At 34.9% G+C, this 22267-nt stretch overlaps 1 protein-coding gene across 1 annotated transcript in view; it reads left to right on the top strand.

The window, feature by feature from the left end:
- The window catches only part of GTF2A1L (general transcription factor IIA subunit 1 like), a gene marked incomplete at both ends in the record, with an annotated part of 41182 nt that extends 19882 nt beyond the window's left edge, over nt 1-21300 (top strand). Inside the window, 3 exons of the mRNA XM_081068845.1 lie at nt 14374-14634; nt 15309-15398; nt 21193-21300. Coding sequence (XP_080924971.1) covers nt 14374-14634; nt 15309-15398; nt 21193-21300 — 459 coding nt within the window. The remainder of the gene's footprint in view (nt 1-14373; nt 14635-15308; nt 15399-21192) is intronic.
- Nucleotides 21301-22267: the final 967 nt, after the last annotated feature.

The raw sequence follows: 22267 nt of genomic DNA, 5'->3' as shown, positions 1-22267 counted from the left end.
CAAATACATTAGAGTGAAGGTATTGAATTATTGTCTTTTCCAAGACATTTGTCAAAAAGTGCAGGAAAATGTTAAATTCTCCTTCATGCTGCAAGGACAATGCTTGAAGCCTTTGATTGATCCTTGGGGAGACATCTTTTTATTTTGAGAGAGATGTAAAACCCCTTCATAACAATTTGACTTGGAGGAGTTCGCTGATTATGTGTGTAGTGGAGGTTTGGCCACATGAGACTTAAATCTTTCTATTCACGGCCCTATCGCATCAATTATGGATGTTGCTACCAAAGTGCTGGCTATTTTGATCAAATTACCACCTTGGAAGAGGATATTGAGATAATCCTAGGAACTTGCCGAAGAAGTCCCTCATTCCCCTTTGTAGTCAATACTCTCTCTCCGCCTCCACTCCCTGGCAGTCCATTCACTCATCTGTTTTCTTTTGTTATAGGTTTGCCTTTTCCAGAAGACTAACGAATGGAATCATATCGTATACCACTTTAGTGTAATCCGTTTGAGATTCATCTATGTTGTTGGATATAGCAGTATATTCTATTGTACCACATTTGTTTATCCATGTACCATTTGGAGGTTTAGGTTTCCAGTTTTTGCATTTGTGAAGAAAGCTCCTGAAAGCATTCATGAGCAGGTTTTTTTGTTTGTTTTTTGGCATGGACTTAGATTTTCTTTTCTTTCGAGTAAATACCTAGGAGTGGGGTTTCTAGGTCATTTGATACCTGTATGTTTATAAGAAACTACCAAACTCATTTCCAAAGTGACTGTTTCCACCACCAGTGTGTGGTTGAATTTTGCGTTTCTGCTAGTAAAGTAAGTTTTGTGGTTGCTTCATATCCTTGCTATTTAGCACTGTCTTTTGGAGAGAAGTTGGTGATTTTTGATGAAGACTAATTTATTATTTTTTTCCTTTTGATTTTTGCTTCATGAGTGTTATCTAACCAAAGGTTGCAAAGATCTTCTCATACTTTCTTACAAAAATTTTATAGATTTTACATTTCAGACTGTGGTCCATTTTGGGGTAATTTTTGTATGTAGTGCACGGTTAGGATTTAAGGTTTTTGCTTGTTTGTTTTTTCTGCATAAGGGTGTTCAATCGTTATAGCATCACTTGTTGAAAGTTGTGAAAGGATATTGAGTGTCTAAAGCACTTCACCTTTAGTGAAAATCACTTGCCGTATGTGTGTTGGTTTATCTGTGGACTTTCACTCTCTTTTATTAATTCTCGTGTCTTCTCTTTTCGCTAGTATCATGCTTCCTTGATTATGGTAGCTTTGTGGTACATCTAGACATCAGAAAGTATGAGTCTCTTAACTGTTATTTCTCAAAGTTATTTTGGTTATTCTAATTGTCTTGCTTTTCTATGTAAATGTTAGAATGAGCGTCTCAATTTTTACAAAAAAGCCTCTGGGACTCTGATTTGGAGTGTGTTGGATTTATAGATCAGCAAGGGGAGAATGGACATTTTCATAATAATGAGTCTTTTAATTCATGAATATCATACATTTTCAATTTATTTAGGTCTTCGAATTTTCTGGTTAATGTTTTGTAGTTCTCAACATACAGATATTGCACATATTTTATTATATTTTTATCTGAGTATTTCATGATTTTGGGTGCTATTATAAATAGGTCTAAAAGTAACACTGTAATACACAACTGTTTGTATTTTAAGCTTCATTTGCATTGTTTTTAAAAATACATTTTCAAAAGTAGGCTTATTGAGAAAAAACTAAAAATTTCCATGGTTCTTGAAATACATTGCTGGAATTTTTTCAAAAGAGGTGTGCCAATTTTTCTTGCTACCAGCACTCTCTCACAGTTTTATTACATAGTTGACAGTTTATTAGCACTATTGATTTTGTCCTATTTTTTCTATTGTGGTAAAAATTTACCATTTTAACCATTTTTAACTGTACAGGTTAGGGGCAATCAGTGCATTCCCATTGTGTGCAACTATCACCACCATCCATCTCTGGAACATACTCATTTTCCCAACTGAAACTCCATATCCATTAATCAGTAATTCCCTAGTCCTCCCTCATCCCAGTCCCTGGCAGCCATCATTCTACTTTCTGTCTCTGTGAATTTGACCATGGTAGGTATCAATATATGTCCTTTTGTGTCCCTTTTCACTTAGCATAATGTCTTCAGTGTTTATCCATGTTGTAGCATGTGTCACAATTTCCTTTAAGGTTAAATAATATTCCATTGTGTGTGTATGTATGTGTATATATATATATATATATATATATATATATATATATACATACACCATATTTTGTTTATCCATTCATCCATTCATGGACACTTGGTTTACTTATATCTTGTGGCAATTGTGACTAATGCTACTATAAACTTGGATGTACAAATATTTCTTTGGTACCTGGTCTCGGCTTTCAATTTTTTGGTGTATATAGCCACATATGGAATTGCTGGGTCATATGGCGATTCTATTTTTAATTTCTTAAGGAACTGCCATACTGTTTTCCACAGCAGATGCACCATTTTACATTCCTGCCATCAGTGCACGGGGTTTCTAATCTCTCCACATCCTCCCTAGCACTTGTTACTTTTCTGGTTTTTTTCTCCCTTTGATAGTTGCCATTTAATGGGTGTTAGGTGGTATCTAATTGTGGTTTTGATTTACAGTTCCCTAATGATTAGAGATATTGAACATCTTCACATGCTTATTGACCATTTGTATATCTTCTTTGGAGAATGTCTATTCAAGTCCTTTGCACATTTCTAAATCAAATTTGTTTGTTTTCTTTTTGGGTTATAGGAGTTCTTTATATATTCTGGATATTAATTCTTTATCAGATATATGAGTTGCAAATATTTTTTCCTATTTTATGGGTTGCCTTTCACCCTATTGATATAGTGTTCTTTGATGCACAGAGGTTTTTAATTTTGATAAAGTCCATTTGACTTTTTTTTTTTTGCATGTGCTTTTGGTGTTATATCTAAGAAATCATTCCCAAATCCCACGTCATGAAGATTTTGCCCTATGATATTTTTTAAGTCTTATAGTTTTAGCTCTTATGTTTAAATCATTAATACATTTTGAATTAATTTTTGTATATGGTATAAAGTAAGGGTCCAATTTCATTCTTTTGCATGTAGATTCCCAGGTTTCCTACCACCATTTGTTGAAAGACTGTTTTTTCCCCACATTGAATGGTTTTGTCACTCTTGCTGAAAATCAATGTATTTGAGGGTTTGTTTTTGGGCTCTCTATTCCATTGGTCTGTTGTCTCCTACACTGTTTGACTCATGTAGTCAAACTTACTACACAAACTTACTTACTACAAAACTCATTGTAGTAAGTTTTGAAATCAGGTCATGTGAAACCTCCAACTTGATTATTCTATTTACATAAAAAATATAACTTGTGTTTCCTTTTTCAAAATTATTTTGATTTTTTTAGGGTCCCTTGGGATTCCATATGAATTTTAAAGTGGATTATTCTATTTACATAAAAATTGTAATTTGGATTTTGCATTGAATCTGTTAGATGGCTTTAGGTAGTATTGACATCTTAACAATGTTAACTCTTCTGATCTATGAACAGAATGTCTTCCCATTTATTTGTGTCTTCTTTAATTTCTTTCAACAGTGTTTGTAGTGTTCAGTAAACAAGTCTTTTGACTCCTTGATTATGTTTATCCCTAAGTATTTTATTTCATTTGATCTTAAATGATTTTCAGGTTATTAGTTGTTAGTGTATAGAAATACAAATGATTTTTGCATATTGATTTTGTATTCTGAAACTTTGCTGAATTCATTCAACAGTTGTGTGTGTGTGTGTGCATGTGTGTGTGAGTGTGTGTAAGCTTTAAGGTTTTGTACATAAAAGATCATGTCATCTGCAAACAGAGATTATTTTACTTCATCTTTTCTGATTTGGGTGCCATTTATTTCTTTAATCTCGCCTATTTGCCCTAGCCAGGACTTTCAGTACTATGTTGAACAGAAGTGGCAAGAGTGGGCATTTTTGCCTTGTTTCTGATCTCAGGGAAGCTTTTAGTTTTGCACCATTTTGAATATGCTGTTAGTTGAGGGCTTCTCATAGGTGGCCTTTATTATGTTGGGGCAATTTTCTTATAATCCTACTGTGAGTGTTGTTTTTTTTAAAATTAAAATTAAAATTAAAATTTTTTGTCATGAAAGGATGTTGAATTTTGTCAAATACTTTTCTGTGTCAATTGAGGTGATTATGTGTTTTTTTTCCCCTTCATTCTGTTAATGTGTTGTATTACATTGATTTTTCATATGTTAAACCATCCTTGCATTTCAGGAATAAATCCCGCTTGGTCATGGTATTATCCTTTCAATGTGCTATTGAATTCTGTTAGTATTGTGTTGACGTTTTTTGAAGATTGGTGTTAATTCTTCTTTAAATGTTTGGTAGAATTCTCTAGTGAAGCCATTTGGTCCTGAGCATTTATTTATTGAGACGTTTTTGATTACTAATTCAATCCCCTTACTAGTTATAGGTCTATTCAGATTTTCTATTTATTAATGATTCAGTCTTAGTAGCTTATGTGTTTTTAGGAATTTGTTCATTTCATCTAGGTTATCCAATTTGTTGGCATATAATCATAGTATTCTTTTATAATTGTTATTTCTGTAAAATTGGTAGTAAAGTCTCTTCATTTCTGATTTTAATTATTTGAGTCTTCTCTTTTTCTTCTTCATCAATCTAGCCAAAGGTTTATCAATTTTGTTGATCTTTTCAAAGAACCAACTTTTGTTTTTTTTTTTTTTTTCTATTTTTAATTTTTTTAAATTAATTTTATTGGGGTGACAATTGTTAGTAAATTTACATAGATTTCAGGTGTACAATTCTGTATTACATCGTCTATAAATCCCATTGCGTGTTCACCACCCAGAGTCAGTTCTCCTTCCATCACCATATATTTGATCCCCTTTACCCTCATCACCCACCCCCCACCCCCTTACCCTCTGGTAACCACTAAATTATTGTCTGTGTCTATGAGTTTTTGTTTCTCATTTGTTTGTCTTGTTCTTTTTGGTTTATATACCACATATCAGTGAAATCATAGGGTTCTCTGCTTTTTCTGTCTGACTTATTTCACTTAGCATTATTCTCTCGAGATCCATCCATGTTGTCACAAATGCTCCTATATCAACTTTCCTTAACGCCGAATAGTATTCCGTTGTGTATATGTACCACAACTTCTTTATCCACTCATCTATCGAAGGACATTTTGGTTGTTTCCATGTCTTGGCCACCGTAAACAAAGCTGCAATGAACATTGGCGTACACGTGTCTCTGTAGAGAAATGCTTTTATATTTTTGGGGTAGATACCCAGGAGAGCGATTGCTGGGTCATATGGTAATTCTATTCGTAATTTCTTGAGGAACCTCCACACTGCCTTCCATAGCGGCTGCACCAGTCTGCATTCCCACCAACAGTGTATGAGAGTTCCTTTTTCTCCACAGCCTCTCCAACACTTGTTACTATTTGTTTTGTTGATGAAAGCCATTCTGACTGGGGTGAGGTGATATCTCATTGTGGTTTTCATTTGCATTTCTCTGATGATTAGCGATGTTGAGCATTTTTTCATATGTCTATTTGCCATTTGTATATCCTCTTTGGAGAAATGTCTCTTCAGGTCCTCTGTCCATTTTTCAATTGGGTTGTTTGTTTTTTTGTTGTTGAGTTTCATGAGTTCCTTGTATATTTTGGATATTAGCCCCTTATCAGAGGAACTGTTTGCGAAAATCTTCTCCCATTCAGTTGGTTGCCTCATTATTTTGTCAATAGTTTCTTTTGCTGTGCAGAAGCTTTTCAGTTTCATATAATCCCATTTGTTTATTTTAGTTTTTACTTCCATTGCCTTTGGAGTCAAATTCATAAAATGCTCTTTGAACCCAAGGTCCATAAGTTTAGTACCTATGTTTTCTTCAATGCAGTTTATTGTGTCAGGTCTTATGCTTAAGTCTTTGATCCATTTTGAATTAATTTTGGTACATGGTGACAGATAGCAGTCCAGTTTCATTCTTTTGCACGTAGCTATCCAATTCTGCCAGCACCATTTATTGAAGAGGCTGTCTTTCGTCCATTGTATGTTTTTAGCTTCTTTGTCAAAAATTATCTGTCCATATTTATGTGGTTTTATTTCTGGGTTCTCAATTCTATTCCATTGGTCTATGTGTCTGTTTTTCCGCCAATACCAAGCTGTTTTGATAATTGTAGCCCTGTAGTACAAGGAAAAATCAGGGAGTGTGATACCTCCAGTATTGTTCTTTTTTTTTAATATTGCTTTGGCTATTCGGGGTCTTTTGTGGTTCCAAACAAATCTGATGATTTTTTGTTCTATTTCTTTAAAAAATGCCATTGGGATTTTAATGGGGGTTGCATTAAATCTGTATATGGCTTTGGGTAATATGGCCATTTTAACTATGTTGATTCTTCCAATCCATGAGCACGGAATGTCTTTCCATTTCTTTGTGTCTTCTTCAATTTCTTTCAAAAATGTCTTATAGTTTTCAGCATATAAATCCTTCACATCCTTGGTTAAGTTTATTCCTAGGTATTTTATTCTTTTTGCTGCAATTACAAAAGGAATTGTTTTTTCTATCTCTTTTTCTGAGATTTCATTGTTGGTATATAGGAAAGCAATGGATTTTTGTACGTTGATTTTGTAGCCAGCAACTTTACTGTATTCATTGATTGTTTCTAATAGCTTTTTGGTGGAGTCTTTAGGGTTTTCTATATATAGCATCATGTCATCTGCAAAGAGTGACAATTTAACTTCTTCATTCCCAATTTGGATGCCTTTTATTTCTTTCTCTTGCCTGATAGCTCTGGCGAGGACTTCCAACACTATGTTGAAAAGCAGAGGTGATAGGGGACAACCTTGTCGTGTTCCTGAACGTAGAGCAAAGGGCTTCAGCTTTTCACCATTAATTATGAGATTAGCTGAGGGCTTGTCGTATATGGCCTTTATTATGTTGAGGTATTTTCCTTCTATACCAATTTTAGTAAGTGTTTTAATCATAAATGGATGTTGTATCTTATCAAATGCTTTTTCTGCATCAATTGATAGAATCATATGATTTTTGTCCTTTATTTTGTTTATGTGATGTATCACATTGATGGATTTGCGAATGTTGAACCATCCTTGTGCCCCGGGGATGAACCCCACTTGGTCGTGATGAATAATCTTTTTAATGCATTGTTGTATTCGATTTGCTAGAATTTTGTTTAGGATTTTAACATCTGTATTCATCAGAGATATAGGTCTGTAGTTTTCCTTTTTTGTGTTGTCCTTACCAGGTTTTGGTATCAGGGTAATGTTGGCCTCATAAAATGAGTTAGGGAGTCCTGACTCTTCTTCAATTTTTTGGAAGAGTTTGAGCAGGATTGGTATTAGATCCTCTTTGAAGGTTTGGTAGAATTCACTGGTGAAGCCATCTGGTCCAGGACTTTTGATTTTGGGAAGGTTTTTGATGACTGATTCAATTTCGTTACTGGTGATCGGCCTGTTAAGATTTTCCAGTTCTTCATGATTCAGCCTTGGAAGGCTATATGTTTCTAAGAACTTGTCCATTTCTTCTAAGTTATTAAATTTGGTGGCATATAGTCCTTCATAGTATTCTTGGATAATCCTTTGTATTTCTGTGGTGTCCGTGATAACTTCCCCTTTTTCATTTCTGATTTTGTTAATTAGTGTCTTCTCTCTTTTTATCTTAGTGAGTCTAGACAAGGGTTTGTCGATTTTGTTAATCTTTTCAAAGAACCAGCTCTTTGTCACATTAATTTTTTCTATTGTCTTTTTGTTCTCTATTTCATTTAGTTCTGCTCTGATTTTTGTTATTTCCTTTCTTCTGCTGACCTTGGGTTTCGCTTGTTCTTCTTTTTCTAGTTTTTTAAGGTGTAACATGAGGTTATTTATTTGGGATTTTTCTTGTTTCTTGAGATAGGCCTGTAATGATATAAATTTCCCTCTTAAAACTGCTTTCGCGGCATCCCCAAAATTTTGGTAGGATGTATTTTCATTGTCATTTGTTTCTATGTATCTTTTGAGCTCTCCTCTAATTTCTTCTTTGACCCAGTCGTTCTTTAAAAGTATGTTGTTTAATCTCCATGTATTTGTGTTTTTTCCTGCTTTCTTTTTGCAGTTGATATCCAATTTTAAAGCTTTGTGATCAGAGAATATGCTTGGTATGATTTCAATCTTCTTAAATTTGCTGAGGCTGATTTTGTGTCCCAATATATGGTCTATCCTTGAGAATGTTCCATGTACACTAGAAAAGAATGTATAGTCTGATGTTTTAGGATGAAGTGCTCTATATATGTCAATTATGTCCAATTCATCTAATGTGTCATTTAGGGCTGCAATTTCGTTATTAATCTTCTGTTTGGATGATCTATCCATAGCTGTCAATGATGTATTTAAGTCCCCTAGTATAATTGTGTTTTGGTCAATTTCTCCCTTTAGTTCTGTTAGTAGTTGCTTGGTATATTTCGGTGCTCCCTGATTGGGGGCATAAATATTGATGACTGTTATGTCTTCTTGTTGTATAGTCCCCTTTACCATTATGAAATGTCCATCTTTGTCTCTTGTTATCTTTTTCACCCTGAAGTCTGTTTCATCTGATATCATTATGGCTACACCTGATTTTCTCTGGGTACCATTTGCTTGGAGTGTCAATTTCCACCCTTTCACTTTGAGTCTATGCTTGTCCTTAAAGCTGAGATGTGTCTCTTGTAGGCAGCATATGGTTGGGTTTAGTTTTTTGATCCAATCTGCTACTCTGTGTCTCTTTATTGGTGAGTTCAGTCCATTTACATTTAGGGTGATTATTGATATGTGAGGATTTCCTGTCATTCTGTCTTTAGTTTTCTGGTAAGGCTGTGTCTCCATTGTTTCTTTGCCTTTTTGTTGTTGTCTGTTATTTCTGTGTGGTGGTATTCTATGATGTTTCCCTCTGTTTCTTCTTTTATTACAGTATATATTTCAGATTTGGATGTTTTTTGAGTGGTTACCCTTGAGTTTATGTAAAAGAAAGTTTGATATTTAGAGTATTCCAGTATCTTCCGTACGCTTACTTTCTCTATTCCCATATTCCAGTTCAGGCCTTTACGCTCCCCCTTTTTATGTTTCGTTTGCCACAAATTGTCCCTGTTGATGGTGGTCTAATAGCCTCCTTTAGTATTTCTTGTAGTGCAGGTCGTGTATTAGAAAATTCCCTCAGCTTCTGGATGTCTGGAAAGGTCTTTATTCCTCCTTCATATCTAAAGGAGATCTTTGCTGGATATATTATTCTTGGCTCATGATTTCTCTCTTTCAATAGTTTGAATATTTGGTTCCATTCCCTCCTAGCTTGTAGAGTTTCTGCTGAAAAATCTGATGATAATCTAATGGGCTTTCCTTTGTAAGTTACCGTCTTCTTTTCCCTGGCTGCCTTGAGGATTCTTTCTTTGTCATTGATTTTAGACAGCTTCAATACAATGTGCCTTGGTGAAGGCCTGTTGGGATTGAGGTAATTAGGTTCTATTTGCTTCTTGGATTCGAGGATCCAGTTCTGTCCACAAGTTTGGGAAGTTCTCATCGACGATTTGTTTGAATATATTCTCTGTTCCCTTCCCTCTTTCTTCTCCTTCTGGTATGCCCATTATTCTTATATTGCTCTTTCTGATGGAGTCAGAAAGTTCTTGTAGAGTTCTTTCATTTCTTTTAAGTCTCAAGTCTCTTTCTTCTTCCCTCTGTGTAAATTCCAGGTTCCTATCTTCGATGTCACTGATTCTTTCCTCCATCTGGTCAACTCTACTACCTAAGCTGGATATTTTATTGTTAATTTCTTCTATTGAGTTCTTAATCTCCAGAAATTCTATTTGGTTCTTTTTCAAGATTTCAATCTCTTTTGTAAAATGCTCATGGTGTTCTTTGATTGTGTTTCTGAGTTCATTAAACTGCCTTTCTGTGTTTTCTTGCATCTCGTTCAGTTTTTTCAGAATTGTGATCTTGAATTCTCTGTCATTTAAATCACAAAGGTCCATATCTCTAAGTTCCTTTTCTGGAGACTTTTCACTTTCTTTCTGAGCTATCTTGTTGCCTTGGTTATTCATGGCAATCACTGATTTACTATTTCTCTTCCTAGACATCTACAGGAGTGTCTTCTGCAACAGGTTGATAGGTATGCGAAGAGCTTTTGGAGTTCCAAAGCTCTTTCTGCACCAGATTCAGAGCCCGTATGTTTCAGCAGTTCTGTTTACTCCTGCAGGGATCCGCCCAGATAGGTGGGGCCAGGGGCGGGGTGAGTTGTGAGAGGTGGCCCAGAGCAATGGCGGCGACCACCACCACAGCCAGTCCTGCTTCCACAGCTCCCTCCCCTTTGCCGGAACTAGTTGAACTGCGAATCTGTGTCTGCGGTCCACAGTTCTCAGAGCAGCAAATATTCTGTCCTTTGATCCGACACTGCTACTTTATCGCTTCTAGCACCGGGCAGGTGGGGGCGGGGCGAACTCTGGGAGGGTAAGGAGGGGGTGGCTAGTCTCTGTGCCTAAGGCTTCCGTTCTCCGCTCGGCAGTGAGGGCTTAAACCACCGATTTCAGCCCTCTTCCCTCAGTCTTTGCTCCGAGGTCTGCCGTGAGCGAGCGTTGTGTTCAGCGGTTTTGTATGCTGCCCCCTCAGCCCTGTGGGCCGTAAGCGGAGCCCTAGCAGTCCGAGTCCTTCCCTCTCCCGCAGCTGCGGAAGATCCGGGAGCAGCGGGCTCCGAGCACTGAGCTAGGTCTGTGTCCTGCGCCCGCGCTGCTCCGTCTCCGCACTTCTCCTCTCCCTCCTCCCTCGCTCGCGCGATTCACCCACCTGGAGGTGAATTCAGTAGTCGGCCTCTTCGTCTTGCCTGTCTGCTGTGCAAGGAGTCCTTTGTGGAGTTATTGTTGTCCGATTCGTTGTAAATTCCAGGGGAGCGTTACAGAGGCTCACCTCACGCCGCCATTTTTTTTGATGTACCCAACTTTTGGTTTTGTTTATTTTTTTCTATTGTTTTTCTTTACTTTGTTTATCTCTGACTTAATTGCTATAATTTCCTTCCTCTTACTAGCTTTAGGCTTTATTTGTTCTTTTTTGTTTATAGTTCCTTAAGGTGTAAATTTAGATTGTTAACATGGAAGCCTTTTTCTTTTTTTAATGTGAGACTTTATAGCTCCACATTTCTTTCCTAGCATTGGTTTTGCTACATCCCATAAGTTTTGGGTTTTGTGTTTTCTTTTATCTCAAGATATTTTTATCTTTTGATGAAAGATTTTGATTCGTTTGATTTAAAGAAAATTTTTCTTTGATCCATTGATTTTTTTTTAAAGAGTCTGTTACGTAATTTCCACATCTTGTGGATTTTCCAGTTTTCCTTCTGCTATTAGTGTCTAGCTATATTCCACTGGGATCAGAAAAGATACTTTGTATAATTTCAGTCTTTTTAAATATTAAGATTTGTTTTGTGGCTTAACATATGTTCTATCCTGGAGAATGTTCTGTGTTCTCTTTGGAAAAATGTGGATCCTGCTATTGTTGCATTGCATGTTTTGTATATGTCTGTTAGGTCCAATTGGTCTATAGTATTGTTTAAGTTCTTTATTTCCTTACTGATATTCTGTCTGGTGGTTATATTCATATTTCAAGGAGGGGTATTGAAGTTTTCTACTGTCATTGTACAGAGATTTCTCCCTTCAATTCTGCCAGTTTGTTGTGGCATTTGGTGCATGTTTGTAATTGTTATATCTTCTTGGTGAAATGATTCTTTTATTATACAATGTTTTTCTTTGTTTTTTTACAGCAGAATTTGACTTAAAGTCTATTTTGTCTAATAGTAGTATAGCTCTCTCAACTTTCTTTAGGTTACTATTTGCATTGAATATCTTCTTCCATTCTTTTACTTTCAATCTATATGTGTTCTTGCATCTCAAGTGAGTCTCTTGTACACAGCATGTAGTTAGGACCTGTTTTTTTATTTTTAATCCACTCTGCCAGTTTCTGTTTTTTGATTGGGTTGTTTAATCCATTTACATTTAAAGTAATTACTGATAGGGAAGGACTTACTCTTGCCATTTCGTTTGTTTTCTGTGTCTTTTAGTTTCTTCATCCTTCATTTGCTTCCTTACTGCCTTCCTTTGTGTGTAGTTGATTCTTTTTGTAGTGACACATTTTGATTCCCTTCTTATTTCTTTTTGTGTATATTCTATAGATATTTATTTTTGTGGTTACCAGGGGGATTACTAGTAGCATCTTAAAGTTATAACAGTATATTTTGAACTGATATCAAATCCACTTCAATCTTATGTTAAAACTCTACTCCTTTTCAGCTTCACTGTCCCCACTTTGTTGTCGATGTACCAAATTACATGTTCTATATTGTGTACCCCTTAATATAGATTTATAATTATAATTATTTTTATGCTTTTTGTATTTTAACTCTCATAGAGGAATAAAAAGTAGAGTTACATACCAAAATTATGATAATACTGGTTTTTATGTTTGTCCATGTATTTACCTTTACCAGAGAACTTTACATTTTGTGAAGCTTCAAGTTACTCTCTAGCTTTATTTCATTTCAGTTTAAAGGACTCCCTTTACTATTTCTTATAGGGTAGGTCTAGTGGTAATTAATTTATTCAGCTTTCATCTGGGAAAGCTTTAATTTCTCAATTATTTTTGAAGGACAGTTTTGCCAGATATAGAATTCTCAGTTGACAGTCTTTCCTTTCAGCATTTAAAAAATATATATATATCATCTCACTGCCTTCTGGCCTTCAAAGTTTCTGCTTGTTATCTTATTGCAGATCCCTTGTATGTGATGAATTTTTTTTCTCTTCCTGCTTTAATTAGTACTGTTTTTCAATTTCCAATTGTTTACTGCTGTTATACAGACAAAATTAATTTTTGTAAATTGATTTTTATCAGTCTGAATGTTTATGTCGTCCCCGCCACTCCGAATTCATATGTTGAAATCCTAACCCCCAAAGATGATGGTAGTTAGGAGGTGAGGCCTTTGGGAGGTGATTAGGTCATGAGAGTGGAAGGTGAGTAGCTCATGAATGGGATTAGTTGCCTTGTAAAAGAGACTCCACGGAGCTCCCTAACCCTTCTGCCATGTGAGGACACAGTGAGAAGGCGTCATCTCTGAACCTTAAAGTGGGTTCTCACTAAATAGCAAATCTTCTCGTACCTTGATCTTGGACTTCATTGTCTCCATGAGAAATACTTTCTGTTGTTTATAAGCTACCCAACCCAAATAAAAGACAATTTCCTCATCATTGTAATGTTCAAGATTTATGGCATTTTAATTCCTAATAATGTTTATCTGTATTTTTCTCTCTCTTTGTCAGTCTGGCTAGAGGCTTATCAATTTTATCGATCATTTCAAAGAATGAACTTTTAGTCTAATTGACTATTTTTTTCTGTTCTCAATTTCATTTATTTCCTTATGTTTATTTCTTGTTTGCTTTGAGCTTAATTTGGTCTTTCTAGTTTCTTAAGGTGGCATTTTAGGCTATTGATTCGAGACTTGCTTCTTTTATAATGTAATGTAAAGCTATAAATTTCCTTCTAGGCATTGCTTTAGCTACATCTCACAGATCTTTCTGGTACTGATTTCTGGCTTAATTCCTTTGTGATTAGAGAACATACTTTGTGTGTGTTAAGTTTGTTAACGTTTGTTCTATGGCCCAGAATATGGTCCATCTTGGTGAACTTCTGTGTACCCTTGAAAAGAATGTGCATTTGGCTATTTTGGGGTGGAGTATTCTATAAATGCCAGTATGTTAAGTTGGTTAATTGTGTTGTTCGGGTCTTCTACTGAATATCAGTCTACTTTCTCTGTTGATTACTGAGAGAGGAATGTTGAAATCTCCAACTATAAATTTGGATTTGTTTCTTTTTTCCAGTTATATCAATTTTGATTTATATTTGTCCTTTTATATTTGGCTTGTTCAGTTAGTACAGTCCTTTATATTATATTTTTTATTTATCCATTGAGCATGATGTCACTTGTCCTTTCCACTTCATGAAATACTTAAAACCTAATATGTACTATATAAATTTAAGGTATATAAAGACGGGTAAATATTATCTGAAAGCAGTGAACTCATTTGCTGTCTATGTATGACTGTAAGCGGGTTTACTTTACTTACAATTTAAAAATTATTCCTATGTTTAATAGAAATGCTAGGGGTCTTCTATAATTCAAAATTAGGGAACATCATCTTACAGAAAAGAAACACTTTAAGTGACCACTTATGAGAGGTTTAAGTGATTTTATATTTTGTGTAATTCAATGTTTTATACACATTGTTTGACTTGAGAAGTTACTGCATTTCTTTTTCTTTTTAGGATTCTAATTCTCAGATGGATTTAAGCATTCAGATAACCAATGATGATATTAATGAGATAATTCAAATAGATGGAACTGGTGATACATCTTCCAATGATGAAATAGGAAGTACAAGAGATGTAGATGAGAATGAATTTCTGGGGATTATTGATGGAGGAGACCTAAAGGTACTTGAAGAAGAAGCTGATAGTATATCAAATGGAGATTCAACTGCCAACAGTAGTGATAATGAAGACCCTCAAATAGAAATTGTGGAAGAGGTGAGGATTACTTTTGAGCTGAAACTTTCTTTGTTTCTAACATTTGTACTTTAATATACTTTGGAACCAGGAGAAATAACAATTAAGATTAACTCTGTCTTTAGTCTTTTACAATGAGATTTATTTGTACACTAGTATTTCAACTTTTAATCTTAAACTCTTATTTAAACTGGAATTAAGTATTTAGTGATCAGCCACTGTATTTGTTGGTTTTAACTAGAGATAGTGGGAGGTTTAGGGCATGGGAATGGAGGTAAAGAAGGTAGTCAGGGTAGAGGCATATTGTATTTGCTCTAATCCTAATACAGCACTAAAATCTTTGGAATATGGCAATTAAGAAGCATATAAGTAGTATTAACTATCATTTATGGTTGGCTTTATATATGTTCCAGGTACTATATTAAGTCTTACCTGCCTTATGTTATTTGACATTCTCACTGCCCTGTGGGTCTTATTACTATCCTCGTTTTTTTCAGCTAAGAAAACTGAGATATAAGGATTTTTGCCAAAAGTAGGTAGTTATTAAGTGGCCAAGTTGGGATTCAAGCTCAGGCTATTTGACTTTTAAGTACACTACTATTCTGTCTCTCCAAGTTCCTTTATTTGCATATGTCTGTCTTTAAAAAATACAAAGCATCATTAAATTTCTTAATGTGGCTGTCTTTTATTTTTAGGACCCTTTAAATTCTGGAGATGATGTCAGTGAGCAGGATGTGCCAGACCTGTTTGACACAGATAATGTAATTGTCTGTCAGTATGACAAGGTACTGTATTCACCTTTTAGACTTTGGGTTTATTAACTGCATTAATTAATAGTAGAAAGGTGTGTAAAATGATGGGAAATATGATGGTTATAGTTATAGTTCACAGTTAAATTATTCTGGAAATAGCTAATTAATTCTATAAGTTTTGGGGGTGTATTTTGGGTCTAACACTGTGCTGGTGATCTCAGTGATACAAAAAAAGCAAGAATCCTTATCTCAAGAAGGTGATGATCTTATTGAAACAAGATGTTTGTGTATGGAATAATAGAATGGCATACAATGAGATGGTAGGTAAATCAAAAGCCAAAATATATGAAAGGTAAATCAAATACTAAGATAAGTGGCACAGGTAGTAATTCCTAAAAGTGGCTAGGAGATACAGGAATCATTTGTAGTTGGAGTCCTCCACAAATCCTTCATGGGTGATGTGGGGCTTTGAAATAGGTCTTGAATGATTTGTAGGATATAGATAAGTGTGGAGAGCAGGCATTCACAGTAGAATAGCCTGATAAAAAGCAGGGAAATGAATGCATGAGAATGTGCAAGGGGCAGTGAGGAGGCAGCTCTGCCTTGAAGTGTTCTCCTTCTGGATATATTAGGAAATGAGGCTGGGTGGGGAACAGAGTTGGGAGCAGATCGGAAAATCCAGAATCCTGGTAGGAGAAATCTAGAATTGATTTGATGGACATTAGCCTTCTAAGGATGTTATTGAGAAAATTGTAATTGGGTTTAAAAACTGGAAACGTTTTCTGACTTAGACGAGGCAAATGATAAAAATAGCGATAGTGCAAACGTGAAGTAACCAGATTCCAGATTAAGGATGGCAGTGTAGAACATGGAAGAGTCAGAGATTGTGATGGAAGAATCAGTGGGACTTGATGATCTGTTGGGCATTACAGAATTATCTATAATAAGGGAGGGTTGAAGATGTCTCTCAGGTTTCAAGCCTAGAAATTAAGTTAGTAGCAATTTAACTTTAGCAACAGAAATATAACACTCATTTTTTAAAAAAACAAAACACTGTAACTGTGATTATGTAGTAGAATGGTCAGTTTTTGTCCTTAATTCATGCATTTTTACATATTTAGTTTTTGGAAACCTTGAGATGTAATTCATATACTACATATTTTACCTATTTAAAGTGTACAGTTCAATGGTTTTTAGTATATTCATGGATATATGCAGTTTTAAAGTGTACAATTCAATACTTGAAGTATATTTATGGGTATATGCAACCATTAACATGGTCAATTTTAGAATATTTTTATCATGTTGAAAAGAAACCCCATGCCCATTAGTTCTCACTCCTGTGTCTCTCTATTTCCTCCCTCCTCTCTACCAGGTCTAAGGACCCACTAATCTACTTTCTGTCTCTTTAGATTTCCCTATTTGGAGTTTCATATGAAAGGAATCATGTGATATGTGGTCTGTTGTGACAGGCTTCTTTGCACCGTGTTTAAAGTTTCAGTCATGTTATAGCATGTAACAGTTTTTCATTCCTTTTTATTGCTGAATACTAGTCTAATGAATGGATATACCACAATATGTTTATTCATTCATCTGTTGATGGACATTTGTGTTGTTTCTACCTTTTGGCTATTAAGAAGAAAGCTGCTTTAATAAATTTTTGTGTGAACATATATTTTCATTTCTCTTGATACATATGTAAAAGTGGTATTCCTGGTTCATGTAATAATAATAGTTTGAGGAACTACTAGACTGTTTTCCAAAGTTGCTGTACTATTTTTCATTCCCACCAAGTATATGAAGGTTTAGATTGATCCACATTCTCACTAACACTTGTTATCTGACTTTTTGATTCTAGCCATCCTAGTGGGTTTGAAGTGGTACCTCACTGAGGTTTTCATTTTCATTTCAGGGATAACGAATGCATGTTTACGTCTTTGACTTTTTTTCCGTAACAATTTCAGTATACTACCGTGAAACAGAGCATGCTGTTTTGAATTGTAAAAATAAATCCTTTTCTCTAAAAATAAGATTGTTTTCTGTCCTATAACATTTTATACAGATAATAAATATCAATTTAGGTGCTGGTAAATATAAACGTAAGAAGGAATAGGTAATGGAAAAAGGACCATTCTTAGTTTGAAACTTATGTTACTTTTTAATAAATCATGTATTGCCTTCTATGAAGGAAATAGTATAAGGCACTAAATTATATGTGCCTTCCCTAGAGGCACAAAGAATTTTCTAGACCATTATGGATAGAGTATACTTTGTTGTACTTCAGTGTGGGAAATTGCTTGTAATTAATTACATAGTGGTACATATTTAATTACATATTTTTCAAAGTATTTTTTCATTGTCTTTTGCTTCTTACAACAATCTGTGCAGCATATAGGAATGGCATTAGATGTATAGTGTTAACAAATCTCGTTGTCTAATTAGTTAATATTTTAAGAACAATACTAAAAATTTTAATGGAAACCAAGGCATTGGGGAAACCACTGAGAAGTTTTTAAAAGGGAGTGATGAAATTAGAAGATAGCTAGCAAAGAGAATGCACCTATAAAGTCAAAACGGGGTGGAAGGGAACACTGTCATACTGAATTTTTATGAGTAACTTTCCAGTTCTTGTCATCAGTTGGCTTGTTTCAAGTAGTATTGAAAGACTCAAGTACATTGAAAGACTTTTCAGAAGTCTTTTAAGGGCTTTACTACTCAGTGTGTTTTGAAGGCCAGTGGCATCGTTCCCCTGGAGAATGATACAAATGCAGAATTTGGGGTCTTATCCCAGACTACTGGATCAGAACGTGCATTTTAACAAGACACCCCCAGGAGATTTGCATGCTCATTAACCTTTGAGAAACATTTTTTTTTTAAGTGTATTTTTGGCTTTGGTTAACACAAGGAATTTACCTTTAAAATATATTAATTAAATGATTGGGGAAAAACTTCACCAAAATTAAGTGTGCTATGAGAAAAGGTTAAATGAAGGTCATTGATCAACTTGCTGAGTGAGAATTAAGGTGTATGGACATGTTATTTCAGAAGCCTAAGGATTGTGTAAGATTAATATAAAGGTTAAAGTAACAAGGGTAGCATAGGGAAGATTACTGGTGAAATGAAGCCTTTTACTATAGACGGAAGGAAGTGTTCTATGCTACGAATAAGACACTGTTTATAGTTAAATGTGAAACTATTTGAATGCGCTGCATCTTCATTTAACAAGTTTAGCGAAGTTTTGCTTATAGCTGGCTTTGTCCAGTACAATCCTTTGCTAGTGAGTAATTGCTAAGTGTGTAGCACAGTATCTCTTTTTCTCTCTCATATGTAGTGTATGTTTTGTTTTTTGAATCAATACTGCACACACATCATTAAAAACAGCAAAACACTACAAAAGTTATACGTTAAAAAGTCTGGTTCCCGTTCCTTCACCATTTGTGCTTCCTGTCCTGTCTCTGCCTTGAGTACAAATGAGAAATCAGTCATATTAACTTCTTAATATGTTCTTTTTATTCAAGTACAAGTCTAAAAGGTAGCACAAACAATGCTTTTTCTGTACCTTATCTTTTTTTTTTTAATTGAAGTTTATTGGGGTGACAATTGTTAGTACAGTTACATAGATTTCCCGTGTACAATTCTATAATCCATCATCTATAAATCCCGTTGTGTGCTCACCACCCAGAGTCAGTTGTCCTTCCATCACCATATATTTGTTCCCCTTTACCCTCATCTACCACCCCTTTCCCGCCTTACTCTCTGGTAACCACTAAATGCACATTGTCTTTTAAAGAGAGTAACAATCTATCTTGGAGATCTTTGTGCAAGTGTTTTGATAGCTGTGTAATATTCCATTGTAGAATCATTAAAATTTATTTAACTGATCCCCCTGATGAATATTTGAGTTAGTTTTCAGTCGTTGGCTATTGAATGGCCACATACATAAGACGTTTTATACATGTGCAGTTATCTATTAAATAAATCCCCAGAAATGAGATTACTGGGTCAAAGGGCAAATGTGTTTGGTTAGATATTGCCAGAATGCTCTCCTGGAGGCTATCCTAGTGTATCTTCCCATCACAAGGTTTGAGTGCTTTTCTTTTCCTATAGTCTTGCCAATCAAGTATAATAAAACATTTGGATCTTTGCTATTAGAAAAGGTGAAAAACGATATCTTGGTGAAAATTTTAAATTTCTGTTTGTTTAAGGGCCATTTGTATTTACTTTCATGTGAGTTGCTTGTTCATAATTTCTATTTTAAAAAAGTCGATTATTGGTCTATTTATTGATTTCTAAGAGTTGTATTCTTTTGGGGGAAATTAGCCTTGGTATATGCAGAAGTACTTTTTCTTCAGTTGTTTGCTTTCAGTGCTTTTTCTTTCTCTAATGCAGATGTTTAATTTATCCACCTTTATTTGTATGGCTTCTAAATTTTGAGTCGTTAATAGAAAGTTCTTTCTTACCTCAAGATTTTAAAGGGATTCACCCATGTTTTCTTCCAGTATTTCTTTGGTGTCTTTTAAGAAATGTAAGTCTTGATTCATTTGGTGTTTGTTTTGGTGTATAATGTGACATATGGTTCCAACTTTTTTTTAAGTGGCTACCCAATTTTTCTAACATTACTTATTGAAAAGTCTATCTTGTTCACAGTGATAAGAGAATGATTTCTTTATTGTCTACATAATTTCTCTATGTATTTGGGTTTACTTCTTGATTTTATTCCATTGATTTGTCCATTGGTCTGTATTAATTGGTTTCCTTATTGAGGTTTTTAGTATCTAGTAGGGCTAATCCTCTTCATTATGTTCTTTTCCAGGTACGAGTCATAGACTTCTCTTCCTTGATTTAACTAGTATTTGCAGTCAACTAGGTTTAATTTTTTTACCCTTGATTTCAGACCATACATTTCTAAGGTTTTTTAAAATACGTAGTCACTTGTGTTTTACCTAGAAGTAACAATGCTTTTATAATTTCTTACCTCTTGAGACAGTGGGATTTCCTAGTTTTTATTTTGTCTGTATCTAGGCTGACTTACTGAATTCAAAGAACAGCCAATAGAATCTAATAAGTTATAAGCTATGTCTTCTGAGCTTGCTCAGTGTTTTATTGTGACATTTTTTCTTTAAAGTGAAACACCACTTAAAAAAAAAAAATTCCTGCTAATATTAGCAGGAATTGATTCCTTTGCAGACATACTGAATTCTTTGCTGTTCTTGAGCAACCAGGCGTGCCCCTCCTCAGGACTTTTGTACTTCTGTTCCCTTTGCCTGAAGTGCTCTTCAATCAGTATCTTCCTGGCTTTATCCCTAACCTTCTTCAAGTCTTTGCTCAAATGTTACCTCATAAGTCAGACCCACGCTGACTTTCCTCTTTAAAATGATAACCCCACCTCTGTATTTGTGATCATCCTTTTCTTGCTGTATTTTTCATAGCAGTTGTCACCTTTTAATGTTCTATATAATGTATTGTTTATTAGATTTCTGTTTCCCCTATCCTTACTAAAATGTAAACTCTTCAAAGACAGGATTATATATATATATATATATATATGTATATGTATCTATACACGTGTACATATATGTCTATATATACCTATATATAATTTTTTTCTTTTTAAAAACTGATATATATTCAGTGTCTAAAGCAATATCTGACACATATGAACCTTAAGTATTTGCTGAATGAATGAATGAATGAATGAATGAATGAACTATCTTGAGGAGGTCTTATTTTAAAGAACTCTCAGAATAATCCCAAGTGATATGAAAAGAAATGTAAATAATCCTTTGACTTTAAAATTAATTAATTTAGACTGTTTTTCTCCCTCTAGATTCATCGCAGCAAGAACAAATGGAAATTCTATTTGAAAGATGGTGTTATGTGTTTTGGAGGGAGAGACTATGTATTTGCAAAAGCCATTGGTGATGCAGAGTGGTAAAACTTATGAGCTCCATATATCATAAACATCAGTAGGACTATATCATGTATTGTAAAGCTTATTTTTATTTAAATATAGCCCGCAGAGCTCAAGTTTTTAGTTCACTGTATGGAATTTAATAAAATTATAATTCAGAAGCAGATACAAATATACGATTTTATATTTCTTTCATTTACTGTTTTAACAGGATTTATTTATTTATTTACCCTCATTATCTGTACCAATACAAAGCATAGATGAATCAGATGTGATGGAACATGGAGAAATGTCACATTCCTTTCATCTCGAAGTAAAATTTAAATCAGTCTTCAATTCCCCTTCATAGTGAAGTCAGTATCAATTATTGGATTGAGGCCAGTGTTCCTCACGATTCTTACCAAGGAAGTAGCACGATATTCAAGAAAACTTCTCTAGATCTTTTAGTCTATGCTCGTTACTAGCGATCTGCTGATTGTGCAAGCCCAGATGGTCCCTTGGAGGCAGATGCCTCTGCTCAGCTCATACTATATGTGAACATGGAAATCTTTGCTGGGGCCAGGATCCCTGGAGCTAAGAATGCATCTCTCTGGGCTTATCCTGTGGCCAGGTCTTTCTTCTTGTATCCTGCTAGCTCTCTGGGGAATTGTGAGCGGGGAAGGGGGTTAGGTTCCCGTTCTTCTTGAAGCTTCAGATTTCTGTCCTCTTCCCGAGTCATGGTGGGTTTTCCCTCCCTCCTTAAGTTTTTTTATTTTTCTTAACGTGGAAGACCTCTTTGCAACTCTTTGTCCATTAAAGATACTACCGCTCTTCTGTTTCCCTAACGGGGAATCCCCTCATTGACTTTTAGACTTCCTAAAACAAATGGCAAGAAGAGATACTCTCTTTTAGGAACCTTCTTCTGCTTTGGCCAAATTAGATTGTCTAATCTCATTTGAGACAGAAGACCTGGATAACTGTTTTAAAATCAGGGAGAGAAAACAAAATGTAA

Source organism: Rhinolophus hipposideros, assembly GCF_964194185.1.
Source record: "Rhinolophus hipposideros genome assembly, chromosome: 12".
NCBI lineage: Eukaryota > Metazoa > Chordata > Mammalia > Chiroptera > Rhinolophidae > Rhinolophus > Rhinolophus hipposideros.
The sequence above is the reverse complement of the archived record's forward strand: the minus strand, read 5'-3'. Positions and strand labels throughout refer to the sequence as shown.